The sequence below is a fragment of the Gallus gallus genome, chromosome 2 (assembly GCF_016699485.2).
Source record: "Gallus gallus isolate bGalGal1 chromosome 2, bGalGal1.mat.broiler.GRCg7b, whole genome shotgun sequence".
Lineage (NCBI taxonomy): Eukaryota > Metazoa > Chordata > Aves > Galliformes > Phasianidae > Gallus > Gallus gallus.
The window spans coordinates 84,038,539-84,056,511 of record NC_052533.1 but is presented as its reverse complement, the minus strand read 5'-3'; the positions used below and the strand labels follow the sequence as shown (position 1 = coordinate 84,056,511).

General features: G+C 39.2%; 1 protein-coding gene across 5 annotated transcripts in view; it reads left to right on the top strand.

Annotated features, from left to right (window-relative positions):
• EPB41L4B (erythrocyte membrane protein band 4.1 like 4B) overlaps positions 1-17,973 on the top strand; it is a 169,153-nt gene that overhangs the window by 54,227 nt on the left and 96,953 nt on the right. For all 5 annotated transcript variants that reach the window (XM_015282344.4, XM_046935227.1, XM_046935212.1 and 2 more), the window contains exons 3-6: positions 11,327-11,369; positions 13,567-13,645; positions 16,862-16,906; positions 17,661-17,713. In XM_015282344.4, the coding sequence (XP_015137830.2) occupies positions 11,327-11,369; positions 13,567-13,645; positions 16,862-16,906; positions 17,661-17,713 (220 nt within the window). The remainder of the gene's footprint in view (positions 1-11,326; positions 11,370-13,566; positions 13,646-16,861; positions 16,907-17,660; positions 17,714-17,973) is intronic.

The following is a 17,973-nucleotide window of genomic DNA, read 5'->3' as shown; positions in this document are numbered from 1 at the left end:
TGTTTACTTCATGATTGTTCCTGTTTATGAGAATGTTTATAGAGTAATTGAGAAGGAAAAGAATTGATACATATTTGCCTTTTGTTTGTTATTTCCAAATGAGCTGCTATAATCTTTCAGGTGTGAAACATTAGTTGGGAATGCATGGAAACAAAAACATTAATACTTTTTCTTAATAAAAATAGAAAAGTCTCAGTGAACATCTGACTCTTTTATGCTATCTCTAATGTCACAAATGTTCCTCATCCCTAGCTTAAAGAAGGGCCCTGTGGAATAGCCTTTCTCAGTTGGATACATATACTGCACTCTGCAGACAGCTGCGCCATGTTGAGTGTTTGCGCACATGCAGTGAGTGCATTGGGCACATTGGGAAGCACTGGATTTATGAAGTGAACAACAAGGTTTCTGTGCAAGGCTAGCCTTGCAGCTGCTGGTGACTATGATGGGGGGCCAGAGTTCCCTGAAGAGGTGAGAGGCAGGACTGTCCTGCAGTGAGTTGTCCTGATAAGCTGCATTTTTGTCTGACTTCTTAATATTGACCAGTTCCTGGATACGGTTTTGATTTATTTACAACGAAAACTGAGAAGACAATGGGAGAAAGCAGAGAAGAGTGGCTTCTGTAAAAGCAGTATTCCAAGTAAGAAAATAGAAGGAATGTGAAATGGCAAGAAGTGTGTAGCCCTTAACCATCAACCAATATATTGGCATCTTACTGACCTGGACATTGAGATCATCTGTATGGAAGGTGCCCTTGTGTCCTAGTTTTCTGAAAGAGTCGGAATCATACATGCTTTACCACATAGTTTTCCAACACTACAGTGTAAAGCAATCTGGACAGCAAAAAAGAATATCCTAATGCCTTTCTCTATAAACTAGGCTCATGGATGTTTCAGTACCTATTGGCTCAGAGCCCTGCTATATCTGAATTTTCTTTTAAGGGTTTATTGTCATTCAAATCAGGAGTTTTTATCCACCTGCTCACTTTTGATAGTGCTACTATTACTTTTTCTTAATTGTGTGAGGGATGTGGAAAAAATAACGACTCAAACTAGTCAGTTAACCTCATATTGTGTTATTTGGGAGTCTTTATCCTTATGTGCTATATAATGCTGTAACTATGAGTGCTTGGCTAAGCAGAAAAAGAAAACAGGGAAAAGCCTTACCATTTGATACACTGATATTGAGAGGAAGGGACTTGGAAATACTTTAGTAATGCAGATTTCCTTTTCTGCTTCTGGCAGAAACATCTCATTTCCCCTTAAGTAAGTCCCCTTAAATAAACTATCAAATTAATCTGTGACTCTGCTTCCCCTCCCTGAACCTCTTATTTCTCTGGATTATGAGCTCTTCGGGATTGTGGTTGTTGCAAGATGTGTGTGTATGGATTGCAACAAATACAGAGCACAGCTGGAGAGTCCCAAGAGCTGTGCAGGTAACAATATCATTGTATACTCAGTGCATTGACAACTAATAGTGATGGTAATATGAATGCTAGCTCAGTAACTGTTCAAAGGCAACTTGGCTGACTATAGAAATGCTAAACATCTAATGAATAACTACTACTAGCTGTAGCTGTCCAAGCCTGTACTGCAGCCTGTGAACATTTTATGACAGACTCTGAAACATTAAGAATTCCAATGTTTAGTTTTTCAGCAGCCTTCACTATTTTCAGAAGGGCTGGAGACCATTTCCCTAGTATAGACTTGAGAAGTAGCCATGCAGGACGGGCAGTCATGACTGCCTATTAGTGTTGCTTCTCCACCTCTTATTAGGTGTATAGAAGTCAAGTGTTCAGTCTGTCGAGGACTGCATAGATTTTGCTGCTTTCACTAGTGTACGACTGCAAGTTGAAGTGATTTTCTTTGTTTTCTCTCAGAGATTTTGTCAGGTTTGTTGCCTGTTTGTTACAAATTGTTTCAGTTTATTTTTGTAGGATGCAAGAAGTGTTTGGGGACAGGCTACAGAATTGAAGGTGATTTTTGTTTTTATTGCTGGAATTGATCTAGAGTGGCATTAGCTTTCTTCATTTTTTATAATAAATCTAATGAAAACTATGCTACATTGGACGATGTATTTATATAACTTTGGGGTTCTTTTTTATTTCTGGCATACAGAATTTCACCATCAAGAGGAGGAAGCTTGCACATGCAATTGTTTTGTGTGATAGTGATTATCAATCTTGACATTCAGTTATATGTTCTGCTTCTGTCAATTCAAGTCTGCAAAGCAAAAGCTTGCTTGGGCTAAAGTAGATTGATTATCATATGTATATGAATTAGGATAGGATAATGGTCTTGAAGGATGCTCCTGTGACTCTCCATTATTCATGTGTAGTTTATCTGGATTGCAGATAAACCATGTCACGTATCAAGATACTTCTGAGATGGCTCTGTACAGACTCAGACAAGGATACTGTAGGTTTTCATGAATGCCACTGCTTGGTTATATTGAATTCCAACGTTCCAAAAATAATATTGTGCTTGGGATTTTTCTTTTTCAGTTCTTTTACCATAGTAGGTTTTGAAATTCATGTGAGGTTATTTTTGTTTAGTTTCAGTACATTAAAAAAAAAAAAATCTTCAAGTAATCCATACCCAGTGTTGACCCTAAATGTGTTTTGAAATGGGCATGTGCAAGGTCTCTATTGCAGCCTTTTCTTATTAAAGGATTACAGGTTAGTCTGTAGCTGTTAGTCTAACTGATCTGGCAGTTCATTTGAACTAAAAGTTACCACGTATGTTCTGAAAAGAAGATAAATATTCTGCACAACCTCAGTCACCTTCAACACTTAAACTTGTTCTCATCCTGTAGTTCTGTGGCCAGGAAAACGCCGCCTTCTGACTTTAGAAAAACCCTGAGAAAATGCTTGCTCTGCATCTGAGCCTCAACATGCTGTGCTTAGAAAACAAGACTCCTGGAACAGGAAGTAATCTCCTCACATTTTTTCTGCTCTAGCCAGGCATGAAATGTAGACATCCGTATTGCCTTTGAGATAAACGTAATCATTAGATTTGTGAGATTTTCTGACAATGATATAGTAGAGTGTTTTTTCAGACTGGTGTTGCAGATTCCTGAGGTACTATGGACTATTTCTAAGGATTTCACAGAAGTGAAGTAAGAGGAAGACAGCAACACTACTGGTAGCAAGTTTGAATTAACCACACAAGAGTCATCCTCTCCATGGGAACATTTTTAGGAGCTTGCATTGAGAGAGAGGGAAAATTTTCTTGCAATCTGCAAGAATTTTTACTACATCACAGGAATAGAAAACCTTTTCCTTCTAAGCATAGCTTTCATTTAAATATTTTCTTAGCTTATGTTACCTCTGTAATGTTATTACTAACAGCAGCTGTTGCACCATTTTTGTTTTTTAATTCAGAGGAAAGTTGCCTCTGTTTGTGGTATTCATGGTCCAGAAACACGGCAGATTGATTTCATCCAGTATCAGAATCTACACTTACTAGACCGTTACTAATTCCTCTACCTCAAAAACTTTCTTTCAATTTAAGATTTTTCCATAGACAGAAAAGTCGTGTATGCCTTTGCTATTTATGGAATTCACCAGTTTACCAAACAAACTGGGAATGTTAGGTGGAGGTAGGGATGGTTTAGTAAGAACTGTTTCAGTACTCATTAAACAATAGCCTAGAAAAATCTTAAACTATTTTCCCATACCAGTAGATGATCTTGTGGTGAAATAACTCTTACTGATTTTTTTTTTGTACTTCAGCTGTATTCACTGAAATGGGGAATTGTAATACAATGAGATATAAATAACTCTCCTTCCACTCTTAGATTTCTTTTGTAATAGGAACAAAGACCGTATTTGTACTGAAACAGTACACATCAGGTGGCAAAGGGTACCAGGAAGAGGAAACCAGGCCTATTAACTACAATATAGTGCTCTCTCTCTATTTCCAGCTCTGAGGTGTTCCCTCAAGTCTCTCACTGTCAAGCTTACTAGCAGAGTGTGTGGTATGAAGCATTACCTATAGGAGGAGAAGATATAATTATGGAGCACATAAGTCAACCAGGCATGTACATGTTCAAGCAATGAAAAAGGGGTGTATTGAAGGGTGCCAAGGGATTTAGTAGAATTCATTGTAAGGGCTACTGTCTGTCATCTTGGGGAGGTCATGATGCTCAGTGAAGTCTCCTGAGCACTTGAAAAAGGCAAGCATTTGGCCCATATCCAGCACAGGCAAATAAAAAGGATCCAAAAACAAACCAGCTGATATAGCACTTTTCATTTTATGGGAAGTCTAGGAACAACATATGCCAGAAGATCACATGAAGGAAAAGGTGGCATATGGGAACATCTAGCCATGTTTCAGATACCTCTGAGGACAGAGATTCCGTAGCCTCTCTGGACAACTCTTCTGTATAATCACCCTTGTTAGGAAAAACCTTTCCCTTTAACTAGCTGTAATTTATCTGTCTGCAAATGTGGGCCTGGTGCTGCTTGTCCTTCTGCCAAGGAAGATCCTGAAGAAGTCTCAGGCTTCCCCTTCTTTACACCTTACCAGTAGGCTGCTGTAGCCTTCTCTCCTTAATGAAACCAAAGGAGTTCCCTCTGCTGTCCCATCCACCATTGTATGCCATGTACTACTATCTTGAATGCCCAGAGCGGGGCCCACTCTATATACATCAGGATTTTTCCTGCACTGGGGAGAGAAGAAGGGGATGGAGGAGTCCAGATACAGTTACAGAAGTGCCAAATAAGAGAGCAAAACTTTTACTGATTTGCATTTATTATTATTGCTATTCTTTGTGCTGTCTTGGGAAGATCTCCTAATGAAGCATCTGAATGGACCTTAAAGTTGCACTCCAGCACTTCTTCCTGGCAGACCTGAAGTCTTCTGAGTCTCCAAAGAAGCAGCGCTCTCCTACCTCTTTGACTGATCTGTTGTTCTTTGTGCATCACCATGGAGGGTCTATCTTCATCTGCCAGTACCTGCCATGTATCCTTCAGGCTGAGACACCCTCACATCCAGAACCCAGGGCCTGTAGTGGCCCTCTGAGGGGGCATCCTGTCACCCGAGTGCAGCAGCCAAAAGGAAGCCAAGTCTACCTTTGCCAGCTTCCTTGGGAATACATGCAGAAGAGAGGAGGCATCTCCAGAGGGAGCAGAGATGGGAGAGGAGGCTATCCTGCAGACAAACCTGCTAGATGTCAATGGATGGCCTCTCAGCTAATTTGTGTGGAGGCTGTGAAGATGGCATGGTGCTGGGCAACTGGACCTTTGATGTTGCTGTGACTGCACTACAGGGAGCTCTGGCATGATGGTATTGTTCTGGATCCAGTGTGCTGAAGGTGGATCCACCTCCATGCATTGCACAACAGTGGGCACTATGCAGGCCATTGCACAGGCACTCTTCCTCCTTCTCTACTTCTTTGCAGGCCCCTTCTGCCTCATTGGTTCTGAGAACCCATTCTCTTTTCCCTTATAAAGGTGCGCAGCAGTTGCTCCAGGTCTTCTTCATTCTAACCATGGCTGGCAATTGCCAGAGGTCTGGAAGCTCAGTGAGTGGTGGGCCAGACACAAGGGTGTTTTTTAGGGCCCAGAACAAAGGATAGGGCAGTGGTAACTACTCTGGCATCAGGAAACAACTGTGATGGCCACTGTGATGATGGAAGTAGCGTTGGATGGCTTGGAAGATGCCCTCTGTGGAAGAAGGAAAATGGTTGGAAAGGCTGATGGCCTTTTACTTAGGTTGGCTCCTCTGTGCTGTTTGGCTTGCCGGAGAAAAAGGCTGTCCACTGGGCACAAGGACTGCCCTCCACCTTTCTTTCATCTCCTCCTCATTCCATGCCTGGGGTCCCTGTGCTACAGGATAGTAGCAAAAATATTTGCAGAGATCCACCATTGCCCACCACCTCCCCCGCTTCCCTCTCCACTGTCATGGCTCCCTGCCAAGTGGTGTAGCTCCTTGCACTTGACAGGAGCTGAGAGATGTTCTTTCTTCCTAATATGCTCAGTGTCAGAGGGCATAAACGCTTGTCCTCCAATGGACCTGCTACAGGGAGGGTTTATTTTTGTAGGACCTGGAGGGTTGCGGGGGCTGAAGACCCCTTTCCTGGGGATGATTCTTCTATGCGTTTTGCTAGGCAGAAAGGCTACCCTACTTTCCACCATGTGCCCTGGATTCTATCTGCCCCTTATTTCAGGAATCTTGTGTTGTAGGCTTGGTTCTCAGTGAGGAGCACGTGCAGTCCTTTTAGTCTGCTCACTCAAGGAATGGGCTTACTCGGTGGCTCCAACGCTTCCCAGGCTAGGCTTCTCTTCCAGGAGCTTCTCTTCTCCATCACGCACCACCATTTGTTCCCTTTCCCCTTACAGCCATAGGGCTTTTTCTACAGAGCTGCTCCTCAGTCAATCCCAACGTTGCATGCACACCCAGCCTTCTCCTGTGAGCACTGGCTGCTGTAATTATCTGCTTTGATCTTACAGAATCCTCATTAAAATAACTTCTTTAGCCATTTAAGGTCCCCGATTGTAAAATTCTACACTGCCTGCATAGCAGCTCTGTGATTTGGACTCATCAGTAGCCCTATTGAGAGGTGCATTCAGCCACATCAGTAAGGTTACTAGTAAATACATTAAGCTCTGTTGACCATACTGTTCATTAAATCTGGTATTCCGAAAGTTCAAAAAGTTGTACTTCAGCAATTTATTTGAAAACTGTTTTCTTCTGTGTCTACATTTTTAATTGCAGCATAACTTTCTAGGAAGGGTCAAAGAAGTTCATATGGATTTATAAGGATCAATCTTTTCATTGAAAAGAAAGAAGGAGCTTGAAACTCTTGGGAGCAGGCAGTGTTTCTAACTACGTGCTTGTGTAGTCCCTGTTTCTCTGTGCAACTCCAGTTCTGGTCCGTTTCTGTCACCACCACAGTATTTAAAAGCTGACCTTTAGAAGAAAAGAAGTTAATTCTCTTTCGTTACTTTCTATGCTAATGATGCATAGACAGGGTCCCAAACTATGGTTCATTGGGGGTTTTCATTGGACGTTTTTTCCCCTTTTTTCGTTGTTTTAGGGAGGAGGATAATTCCTTCCTCTCATATGTTAGAATTTTATCTGCTCTGTTTTAGAAAGCCACATGGCTGATGGCAGACAGATAGGTTTTAGGGGCCTAAGAAATCAGATAGCGAAAAGATATTAGAAAGGATAATTAAATTCTGGTTTAAAAGTTGCCAGCTTTTATATAAAATGCCTTCTTTTCTGAAGTTGAGCATTTAACACTGTTTTGGTTTCTTCTCCCCCGCTATTCCTTCAATAACTGCTTGAGAAAGCATTTAAGCAATGCTTTTACACAGCAAATAAGACTTCCAGTGAGAATGAGCTTTCTGCTTCTGGGAGTTAAGTATATAAATAAGTATAAGGAAAAGCAGTCTATTTAAGATGTTCTTCATGCATTTTAAACTAGCAAAGCAAGCCAGCCAAAAAGGGTCAAACCCAATTTTTTTCCTTTACAGGTCACCTTTGAGGGCTGTATAGATCAAGACCAGGACTTTTCATTCTTTTATGAAGCAAGTGGGGAGCCAGTGGAATTTGGAAAGCACAGGTGTGTGATGGGTTTGTGTCAACTTGTGGTACTCCCCCTTCTAGTCATCTTTTAGCAGTCGTTGTGGTCCTCATGCAGACTGCTTCAGTAAATACAGATTTTCTGCTATATCTTGACACAAATACATCTTTGACTTCCTGGATGACAATTAGATTTTGAGAAAATATTGATTGCTACTACTGAAGAAGCGTTAACGTATTTCTTTTTTCATCTTCAGTTAGATGAAGTGTGTGATTAACAGGATAATGTGCTAAGTCCGTGCTTCCAGTTCTTTAATAAACAGGTGTTTGTTTTTTTTTAAAAAATGGGCTTTTTAAAATTTCTGTTTTGTTTCAGTGTGGAAGTGAATGCTATTTATCTTCCATTTCTGTGGCTGCCTGACGGAAATTACAAATCCTTTCTTAAAAATTCAACCTCTGAATCCCAACCAGTGTCTGCTGCTTTGCGTTAATTAATGCAACAGGAAACATTATTCATTTGACCATAGGAAAAACAAAAAAGAATTATACTGAGATTAAACAGGAATAAAAGGAGGCTAATCCAGCAATTGAAGTTCTTGTTTACCCACCAAAATGGAGAGTCGCAGAATCTTGTTTACCTGCAGCCTGACAGGCTTTTGTTTTTGTGGCCTTTTTCCTTTACTGTGGGTAAAGTAGCTTAGAAGCTATCTTTCTGCTGTAAAACAGTCATAAACCAATTAAACTCTTTTCTTCTCCTTGTTCTGCACTGATACTTTTGAGTTTAGTCTGGATATGGGGATGTAGCATTCTACTGTTGAAATGTACACTGTGACATCCAAAGTTATGACTCTTTGGGTTTGCGTCCTGAATTAAAGTGCAGTTGCTTAGCCAGAGCAGTTGCTTAGGCAGAGGCATAGTCATAGGTTCTGAGAGAACAGAAGCCCCCTCCATTTTCATTCATTTTCTACTTGACTTCACTCTTTTCACTTCCAGGTTCAGAAGCTGGCAAGCAGCAGGTAGCCAAGTCTAAACCTTTTTGGCTGTAGCTAGTATGCCGTGCAATCTTCGACTCACTGTTTGGAGGTTTTCTTCTGGTTCATTAAGGAGTGTTTTTGAGAACACTTGCTACACCTTCCAAGATGTTCAAGACTTCAGACCTCCCAGCTGTACTCTTAGTGGCCTCACAGGACAATACTTGCTTTTCTCAGCACACATACTATGTTCCTGCTTACAGCTATCTAGGCAGTTTATGTGAAAGGGAATAATAGGATGACAGTACTTGAGCTCAGAGGACACTTGGAAAGCTGGCATGATTTCCAGTGTGAAGAAATTCTCTGTATCTGAAACGTTGGAATTTAGTCTGGTTTTGACAGAAGTAGCACAAAATATTTGACTTAAATTGGCATTAGTTAACAGATGTGCATGAATGCTGCTGGGTCTAGGAACTCTAGGCCGTGAGTATTGCCAGTCCATGTCCTACCACTATATTTTTACACACCACCTATGTGGTGGCCCTTTCACAGTCACGGTGTGCCATTTGAGATGGGGATAAGTCTTCTGAAGAGATCAGCTTAATGCATGTTGTGTCTTATCTTCTGGATAAGCTATCTGGCTGCTTGAGTATGGAGAATAGCCTTCTGCAGATAGTTTCCTAGCTAGGCTACATCTCGTTTAATGGTGTGAATGAGTAATTTCTTGAGTCTTGTTAGTTATTTTTCAGCCTTTAAAGTATTTACATTTATGATTCAAAACTTGTTGTTACTTGAGTTTTAGTATACTTAGAGCACCGCGTGCCAAGATTGGGACTACCATATTCACTGATATTTCATTGGAAATTATGAAAAGGCATCAGAGGATATTTGTCTGTAGGACAGATGTTTTTCCTATTTGTTTTATTAACGTTGAAGCTGAAGTTTTCTTCTGATGGAATCAGGATATACTGGCCTTGTGACTAATTCATCTGTAGCCAAAATGAATAGTGAGGTGAGACAATTTTGCAGTTAGGTATTTGCAATATTAATTTAATCTGCCCTGGAGGTGTGAAAAACTTCTATAATTTCCTGTGAAGTTTTGCTGGGTTTTTTTGTTTGTTTGTTTTTGTTTTGTTTGTTTGTTTGTTTTTTTACCATTAATCATTTTTCCTTATCAGAAATTTGAAATTTCATGAAACTTATGTGAACTGCTATAGTTTCTGGAGTAATTCTTCATAAGAGAGTAAAGTAGAGACAAAATAAATTCCTTGCAACCCTAAGGAGTATTTAGTCACAATTTCTCTGATAGCAAAGATGAAATTCTTTGACAGCCTCACTTAAGGAGGTTTATCAGGTCTCATGTAAATAAAAGCACCTTTAGAATAATTGTTCCATTTCTATTTCTCTATCTCTTTTTTTTTTCTTAACATTTATTCAACTTAGAAGTCTTAAATTGGCAAACTTTTGAGGTATACTCATCCACTTTGCTAAATTAATTTTTGCCTTGGCTTTAGAACATAATAAATACATACCAACACTGTCATCACAGAATCATAAAATCCTTAGAGATGGAAAGGACCTTTAAAGGTCATCTGATCCAACTCCCCTGCAATGAACAGGGACACCACAGTTAGATCAGGTTGCCCGGGGCCTGATCCAGCCTCACCTTGAAAAGCTCCAGGGATGGGGCATCAACCACATCTCTGGGCAACCTGTGGCAGTGCCTTACCACTCTTACTGTAAAAGACTTTTTCCTTATGTCCAACCTAAATCTACCCTCTGAGCTTGAAGCCATCTCCTCTTGTTCTCTCACCACAGACCCTGCTAAAGAGCCTGTCCTTTTCTGTAGCTCTCCTTATTTATTATTTAGATTATCTAATAAATAGATAGGTATTTAGCTGTAGGAGGGTGATATAATGAAACAATAAGTAGTCACTCAGAGATTCTTCTTTTCCTGAAAGTGCAAGTGCTTTTAGAGGGAGAAAGAAGGTAGTTTTGTTTTGTTTTTTGGTTTTTTTTTTTCTGCCAAGATTTTGTTCATTGGTGCCTACTTTATTATTTTGAAATAAATGTATGCATATTGAAAAAGAGCACTTCATGTAAGTCTGGATACTCTTTTATTACCTTATGGTAGGAGAATGTAGGTGGCATTGCTTCAGCTCGAGCTGTAGCTTTAGGACTTTGTGCAGCCACAGATAAAGATTTAAACTAAATTTATACTTTATGGCTGCTTGTTGTAGGTGCAGCTTATGCTGATAAGAGTGCACGAACTTTTCTGGGAAGCATATTTATTTGTCAACTTAGTTGCATCTGTTCAAGAGCTTTTGAAGGATACATACATCATTTTTTCCTAAGTGCTTTAATGAGTTTAAGTTGGGAGTTCATCCTGGTCTTGAAAAGCTTGACTATGAAGCAGTGAAAGGCCAAACAGTACAGGATCTGGAGGGTTTTCGTAAGATAAAGGAGTTGAAAAGAGAATGAAAGCCAGGATTTTGGCCTGGGGCACTCGATGTGATATTTGAACCTGAGGATGAAAGCGTGTTTTCCTTGCATACTGCTGTCTTGAGGTTTGGGATTTTAAATTTTCCCCTCTGAAAGAGTGAAACTTCCCTGGCAGTACTGATGCCTCTAACAGTCAAGCTTTCTTGGAAAAAGATGCTTGATGACTGGTAAATGTGCAGATAAACACTTTGGCAAATGTGAAAAGCTGAGCAAATAAGCATGGCAATTTTACATTTTAAGAGATATTTTGCTGTAATGAGTTTAATGTGATAACAAAATCTTGACATGGAGCTGCTTTTAAATCTGGATTTTATTTTTCTTTTTTAGCATTGGTTGGACCATTCTAAATTCATTAAGAAACAGATAAAAAGTAAGTACCATGTCTCTGCCTATTTTGTTATTTCCTTAAGAGTTTGGAGTATTTTAACATGATTGTGTAAATATGACAATTAACAGATTGAATATTTCTTAGAAAATAGATTTAATTTAATGGCTAATTGGCAGGCTAAAGCACAGATGTCAAAATGCAAGTGTACTTATAAGGAATAGATCAGTCTTCTGTACCCTCATTAAATATGTCCTGTTTGTTTGAGGCAGGGTTAGGTTGCCAGGTAATTTTAGTCTGATTGGTGAAAGCAGGTTGCCTGGACACATATCTCAGTTTCTGTCACTGCTTTGTGATTTTTTTTTTTTTCCTTCCAAGGAGTAAATGGAAAATATTTTACTCTGTAGACCTCACCATCTTTTTTTTTTTTTTTGTACATTTTATTACAAGTAGCAGAAATACATGGCATTTCTTCAAAGGGAGTTTTGAGCAGAGGGGTTGAGTTTGGGTTTCATCATTGAGTTTTCTGTGGATATTTGCTAAGGTGGGCAAGTTGCTCCTTCAGCTCTAACAATTTGGTTGCAGGCTTGGGCGCAGTACAGGACAGTACTAACCTGTTTTGTTAATACACTCCTGTAAGCAACAGCCATAGGCCAACTGATAATACTGCTTCCATGAAATTAAAATACGGTGTTTTTCAAGAAAGTTGTTTACCTGTTTACAGAACCCCACAGTCTTGATTGCTTCAGTGATGCTTTACCTTTCTCTCTAACAAGCGTCAGAATAAGCAGAACATTTTTGAATCTGATGAAGCTCTTCTTCAGAGGCCTTTAAAAGACAGTTTGCTTTCACTCCACACTGTGGGGTGTCAGTCTGCTAGAATATATTGTAAAGATACTTGCTGTGGGTCATTTTTTGTTGGTTGGCCTTCTCTTACCTGTTCATAGCATTGCAAACAGCTTTACCTTAAGTAGCAAAGTGACTTCCAGGTGCACTTTCTGTAATTTCTTTGTACTTTTCCTGATCTTTCTTTAAATGTGGAGAATCTACAATTCCGTAACAACTCCAAGCAGTTAAGGTGCAGTTTTGTCTGTGCTTAATTTTGAAAGTGCCTGTATTAAAAGCAGATTGTCTAAACCCTGGTCTGAGGAACCCCTGAAGAGTAAAGTAACTTGATGAGTGTTGTAAAAATCTGTCTCAGGACAGGATACGTTTCATTACCTTTCATTCAGTCGGTGCTTTGGGAAGAGTTCCCCTTTCAGGACAGATGTTGCATAGCACTCTTTTTTGCCCCCTGACAGTGGGCAGGTAGGAGTCATTATTTTGCTGATGCAGATCTACCAGCGATGCCCAGTTGTCAGCCTACCATACATAGATTACTATGTCTTCTTGGAGCGATCCTTGGAGACAAAATCAAAGCTTTAATAATCAGAGTTTTGGCATCAAGTCTTTTACAAAAATAAATCATTAATTGGCACATATATGCCATGTTGATGTAGTGCTACAGAAAACTTTAAAAAGGTGAAAAATAGTCATTTTTCTAGCACTTAAGATAGCAGACTGTTGTCCTACAAGATGAGGCTTAGGCAGATAAGACTGCATTGGCCAGTCTCATTAGGTCTCAGTAGAGTAACATTTCATTATGTGCATTTACACAGAAAATCAGACCTAGTGTCCACCTTCTGGCACTAGAAAATAATGATGCTTGCATCTTCACTTCGTGTAATTTCTTAGCTTTCTGTGTTTCTTAGGTTTCTGTGTGTTTCAGAGTCATCTTCGGCACTTTTCCCCTCATTTCTCTTACTTTTTCTTATTCAATTGTATCCATTTAATGAAAGCTGATCTATTGGATTTGTTTTTTAATTGCTTGTACCTTTTAGCAAGAAGCATGGCCCTCTCCCTCTCATTCCCTCCCATTTCCCCCAACCCTCAGCAGCAGGAAGTGTATCTGAAATTTACCTCAGAATAAAAATGTGTTTCCCAAATGTACTGTTTTTTTAATCAAGTAATGATTAAGGTATCTTAAGGTGTGGTAGTCATCTACATTTTTGTAATTATTATTGCATGCCTTCTAACATTTAATCACATTAAATACTTGGTTCTCTTCTCTGAAGAATTTAAAAGCATACTTCATTTTGGGTTTTTTCGGTTGTGGGGTGGTGGTGATTGTTCAGCTTTAGCAAAACTTCAGTAGTGTAAACTGTTGGGTTTTTTTCTCCATTTAAAATCTCTGCATATACAGTTGGACCTCCGTACACGTTGCATTTTCGAATTAAATACTATTCATCAGAACCGAACAACCTTCATGAGGAGTTTACAAGGTAGGTTCTACGTGTGGTTCAATGAGTGACTGGCAGAAGGGTAAATTAGATGTCTAAAATACATGGGAGTCATTTAAGGCAGCAATTTGAGCTTTCTTACCAAGAGCGGTCATTTTGTCTGACTTCCTAGCTGTTTTCCTGTTATCAGAGAGATGTCTTTTTTTTTTTATTTGCTGCCAAAATACATCTGAGGACCTCTCCAAGTATCTTCACCTGTAGAAGATGTGGTAGCAAGTCTGAAGTTCGTAAAGAAAAATGAAATACATGGCTTCAGTTGGCTGGTTGAATCTTTCACTTTCCCACAAGTTCTCTGTGGTGGAGAAAGTAAATGAAGTCTATGTTGTGTAAAGACTTCTTAAAATACCTGGAGATCTTTTGTTTCGATCTGATGGGCTGTTTTCTAGGCCATGAGAGCTAACCCTTGCTTGGTTCATAGTATCCTGGGGTGATCTAGAGGATGCTCTGAAAATTGAGAAAGGCACAGCTGGAGGAGAGGGTTTTGTACCTGATTTCTTTATGTCTTCTTTGTATGGTAACCATCTATCTTAACGTTCCTTTATAATCCTTTATTCTTTTTCTTACAATGGGGGCACTTTCTATAGCTTCTAATTTTCTTGGCAAAAATCACCATCATCCCAGGCAGGCTAAGATGTTTAAAGATCATTGATTGTTTTAGTTCATGTGCCTGTGATGTTTACGTGAAACTCAGGTCCACAGCCCTATGTTTATTGTCTCCTTTCCTATCTGCTCTGTCGACCATGTTTTTGTTTTTTTTTCCACAGTCTCAGACAAGAAGATCAAAGAGCTAATCATCACCACCTTATTATGAGACTGCAATGGAGGCCTTAATATCCATTATCAATTTAGTGCAGCAGTGTTATTCCAATAGAAGGGCGTATTCATATACGATACATAATTAACTTATAGTACTCCCTGCCAGTTACATAATTGAGTATAAGATCTTTGTTCAAAAACCAAGATGACTTTTGGGCCTCTCTAATGAGAAAATGCAGTTAAATTAGTAGGAATAATATGTATTTTCTGAAAATTGATATGTCTTCATATATCAGGATACATCTGACAAGTATTAAATTTCCCCTGTGGTCAAATTATCCCATTACTGTCTACCACAAGATTTCTTTCAAAATCCTCTGAAGCATATGATCCTAGTCACTGTGAGATGTGGGTTTCTGAGCTATGTGATCACTGCTATGATCAAGTAAGACATTTCCTCTGAAAATTTTAACCTCTGCTGCTCTGTGATCTAATTATTGCTGAAACTTGTAGCATTTCTGAAGACTGTTTTAATTAGAACAGCACTTCAATTAGCTAAATTTTCAGTGCTATGATTATTTTTTTTAATTATAAATTTGACAGAAAACCACAGCGAAACTTTGGAAGAAAAATGAAAATGAGCTGAAAATTGATTTTACTGTTCATTTATATTGGGAAAAAGTAATTTTGGGTGCTGCTGGTTTTCTTTCTCTCTCTCCTTTTTTTTTTTTTAAAGAATCTTTATGTTGGTTGGATCATATTTTCCATGTATCACATGGAGTAAGAAGTAAAGATTAACAACTGTATACTCAGAATTATTCGAAGCAGGAGTAAGAGAGGAGGAAAAATGATCACTACCAGTAACCATGAAGTGGCCTGGTTGGAGAGGGAGAGGAGTTGTTGGAGATTCCTTGTGCAGACTGTTTTTTCAGTAGGCTCCAGTTCCTAGTGAAGCTGTAAACATCACATTTTCATAATTAGTACAGTAATGGGGAAGTGTTGAAACCCTTCACCCACTCTGTGTCCTTTTCTGATTTGAAAACACAACTGAAGCCCAGTGCATTTTGGAAGACATGTGCTGTCACTTTTATGGGACCTTGATTAAGTTAAGGTAGAAAAACAACAGAGGAATGTGTCTGTACATGTATTTTGTGGAGAATTTTTAAGGTATTTTGCTGATTTGGAATATCAACAATTGAGATGCAAATGCTTGTCCGTTTGCATGCAGAGAAGAAGCAGAAGTAAGCTATCCCCAGCAGTGCAGAGCTGCAGCACTGTATAGGCGAATTGGCACTGAGAGAACTACTGCCCAGATTTTTATTGCAAAATTAGATGAGTTCATAGGATTGCGAATCATCAGGGAAAAACAGTGAGAACGGGAAATATACTTGTCTGTCTTTAATCTATGCATGCACATACCCAGATTTGATGGGCAAGTCAGATATTAGCCAAGAATGTGAATTAGAGATGTGACATGGAACTAATTTGGATAAATCTCGCTGTACATCAAGAAGTATTTTTAATCTTCCTTTTCAGTTCTGTCCTCCTTCCTGATTCCAGCTATGCATTCTTCATCACGTTCACAGCACATCTCCTGTGATGCAAGGCACATTGTCTTTCTAGCATCTTTCATGATGATGGGTTTGCATCTGCTTGGTTGACTGTCAGCAGTGCTCCATGCTCTTTTCTCTTGTTTCACTCGTCATGGCAAACCCCACCCTTCAGTTTCCAGAGCAGTGCATAGCCTGCTTGTGCCATCCTGTCCTGTACAGAGTTCTTGCGTGGCCTGGGGCACTTCTGCATGCCTCATACCTCAGCTCTGAGTGGCTGTGAAACATGAAGCACGCCTAGAGCTGAAGATTAACAGGAGCTTAAAATACTGCTGTTCGCAGGCTGTAAATACCTACTTGGCCATCTAATAAATAAATGTGTGGGCTCTATGGAATTCAAGCTTCTCTCGTTCAGAACTTTTCTAATATTTAAAGTGAAAATGCAGTCTGAACTTTTCCTTTTGTTCTGTATCTCTCACTGAGGAGGTAGCCCTGAAAGTCTCGCCTTTGTTTGTGTCCCATAGTTTAGTGTTTGCCTGAATTGGGCAAGACCTAGTTCAGGAAAATGTCAGTGTTTCGATAACTTTTAGATAGCTCTGTTTTGTGCTCAGAGTGGGGCAGTGTCTTTCACTGCTACCTAAACAGAGTTGCCTTGAGCAGTGTACTGGGTGCAAGTAGTAGGTGAAGAATGGCCCCTTCTTTCTAATTATGGTGAAAGCTAGGGGAACTTTGAAGGTGGTAAGGTATGTCTAAGTGACCCCAAAGACCCCTTCCATTTAAGAGAAAGTAAATGAAAGTGTCATGACTATTTAGTGAGTTGGGATATTTTTCCTGACTGATGCTGGGAAGACTGCACAAGACTGACTTTTGACTTTGTGTTTTTATTTGTCAGGTACCTGTTTGTATTACAGCTCCGACAAGACATTCTTTCAGGGAAGTAAGTACCTCTCTGCTCTTGCAGCTGTAATTTAAAACATTTATCTCTTGGTGATCCTTTAGTTAATCTCTTGGTGATTTGAATTTTTTCTTTAACTGTTTGATCTTTCTTGTTCTTCATGGTATTCTTGCACAGGCTGTATGCATCTATGAGTTCTATATGCATCTTCCTTTAGAATACAGAAACATATGATGTGCATTATGACTACATTACTGAAAAATGAAATGGGTAAAAACCTTTTAGAGATTGACCAGCTGACAGAAATATATGAAGAGGACAAAGCCTGTCCTGACTTCTGTGTCTTTAGCTTGCCATATTTTTCAGTCTGACAGGTAACAAGAGGAAGAAAAGATGAAGTGCAGTACACCTTGTGCAAGCGAAGTCTTCAAAAAAAAATTTTGTATGCTTACAGTCTCACCCTGGCCAATAAATTCATATCTGTTCTATATTGTTTTTAATTAAAAAAATAATAAAAACAACATGGTTGCCTTTTATTAGTTCAAACTTGCTTTATGATTGATCATATAATGTGTTTCATCCTATTGAGAACGTGCTAAATGAGAGAATAATCATATGCAAGTAAAATTAATCTTAGATTATTTATATCGCTAGTAGTTTGTGGTTTAAGTGATCTAGTGGAAGTTAATGTGTTCAATTCATCTCTCAGAGTACCTTTTAGTAGCAAGAAGTCACTGAGAATAAAAATACATTATTTTTATAGCTTGATTTTTTTTTTGTTTGTTTTGTTTTTAAGACTGAAATGCCCTTATGAAACGGCTGTTGAACTAGCAGCTCTGTGTCTTCAAGGTATGCAGTCTTTTCTAAGTGATTTGTCTTTACGTATTTTAAAACACTCACCTACTGGTGTTCTTTTCAGTCTTTGTTACTAATGAGTTTTCACTGGCAATATTTTGATGGCATTCCTTTACTTGAGGAGAAGAATTTCAGGGAGATCTCTTTTGTGCATTCCTTCAGTTTGTAACTTCTGAGCTCTATTAGCCCAGGTTGGCACATCTTGGGTAAGGAGCCTCAAAGGCATGAGCAAAGATTTCATGGAAACTTGGTGA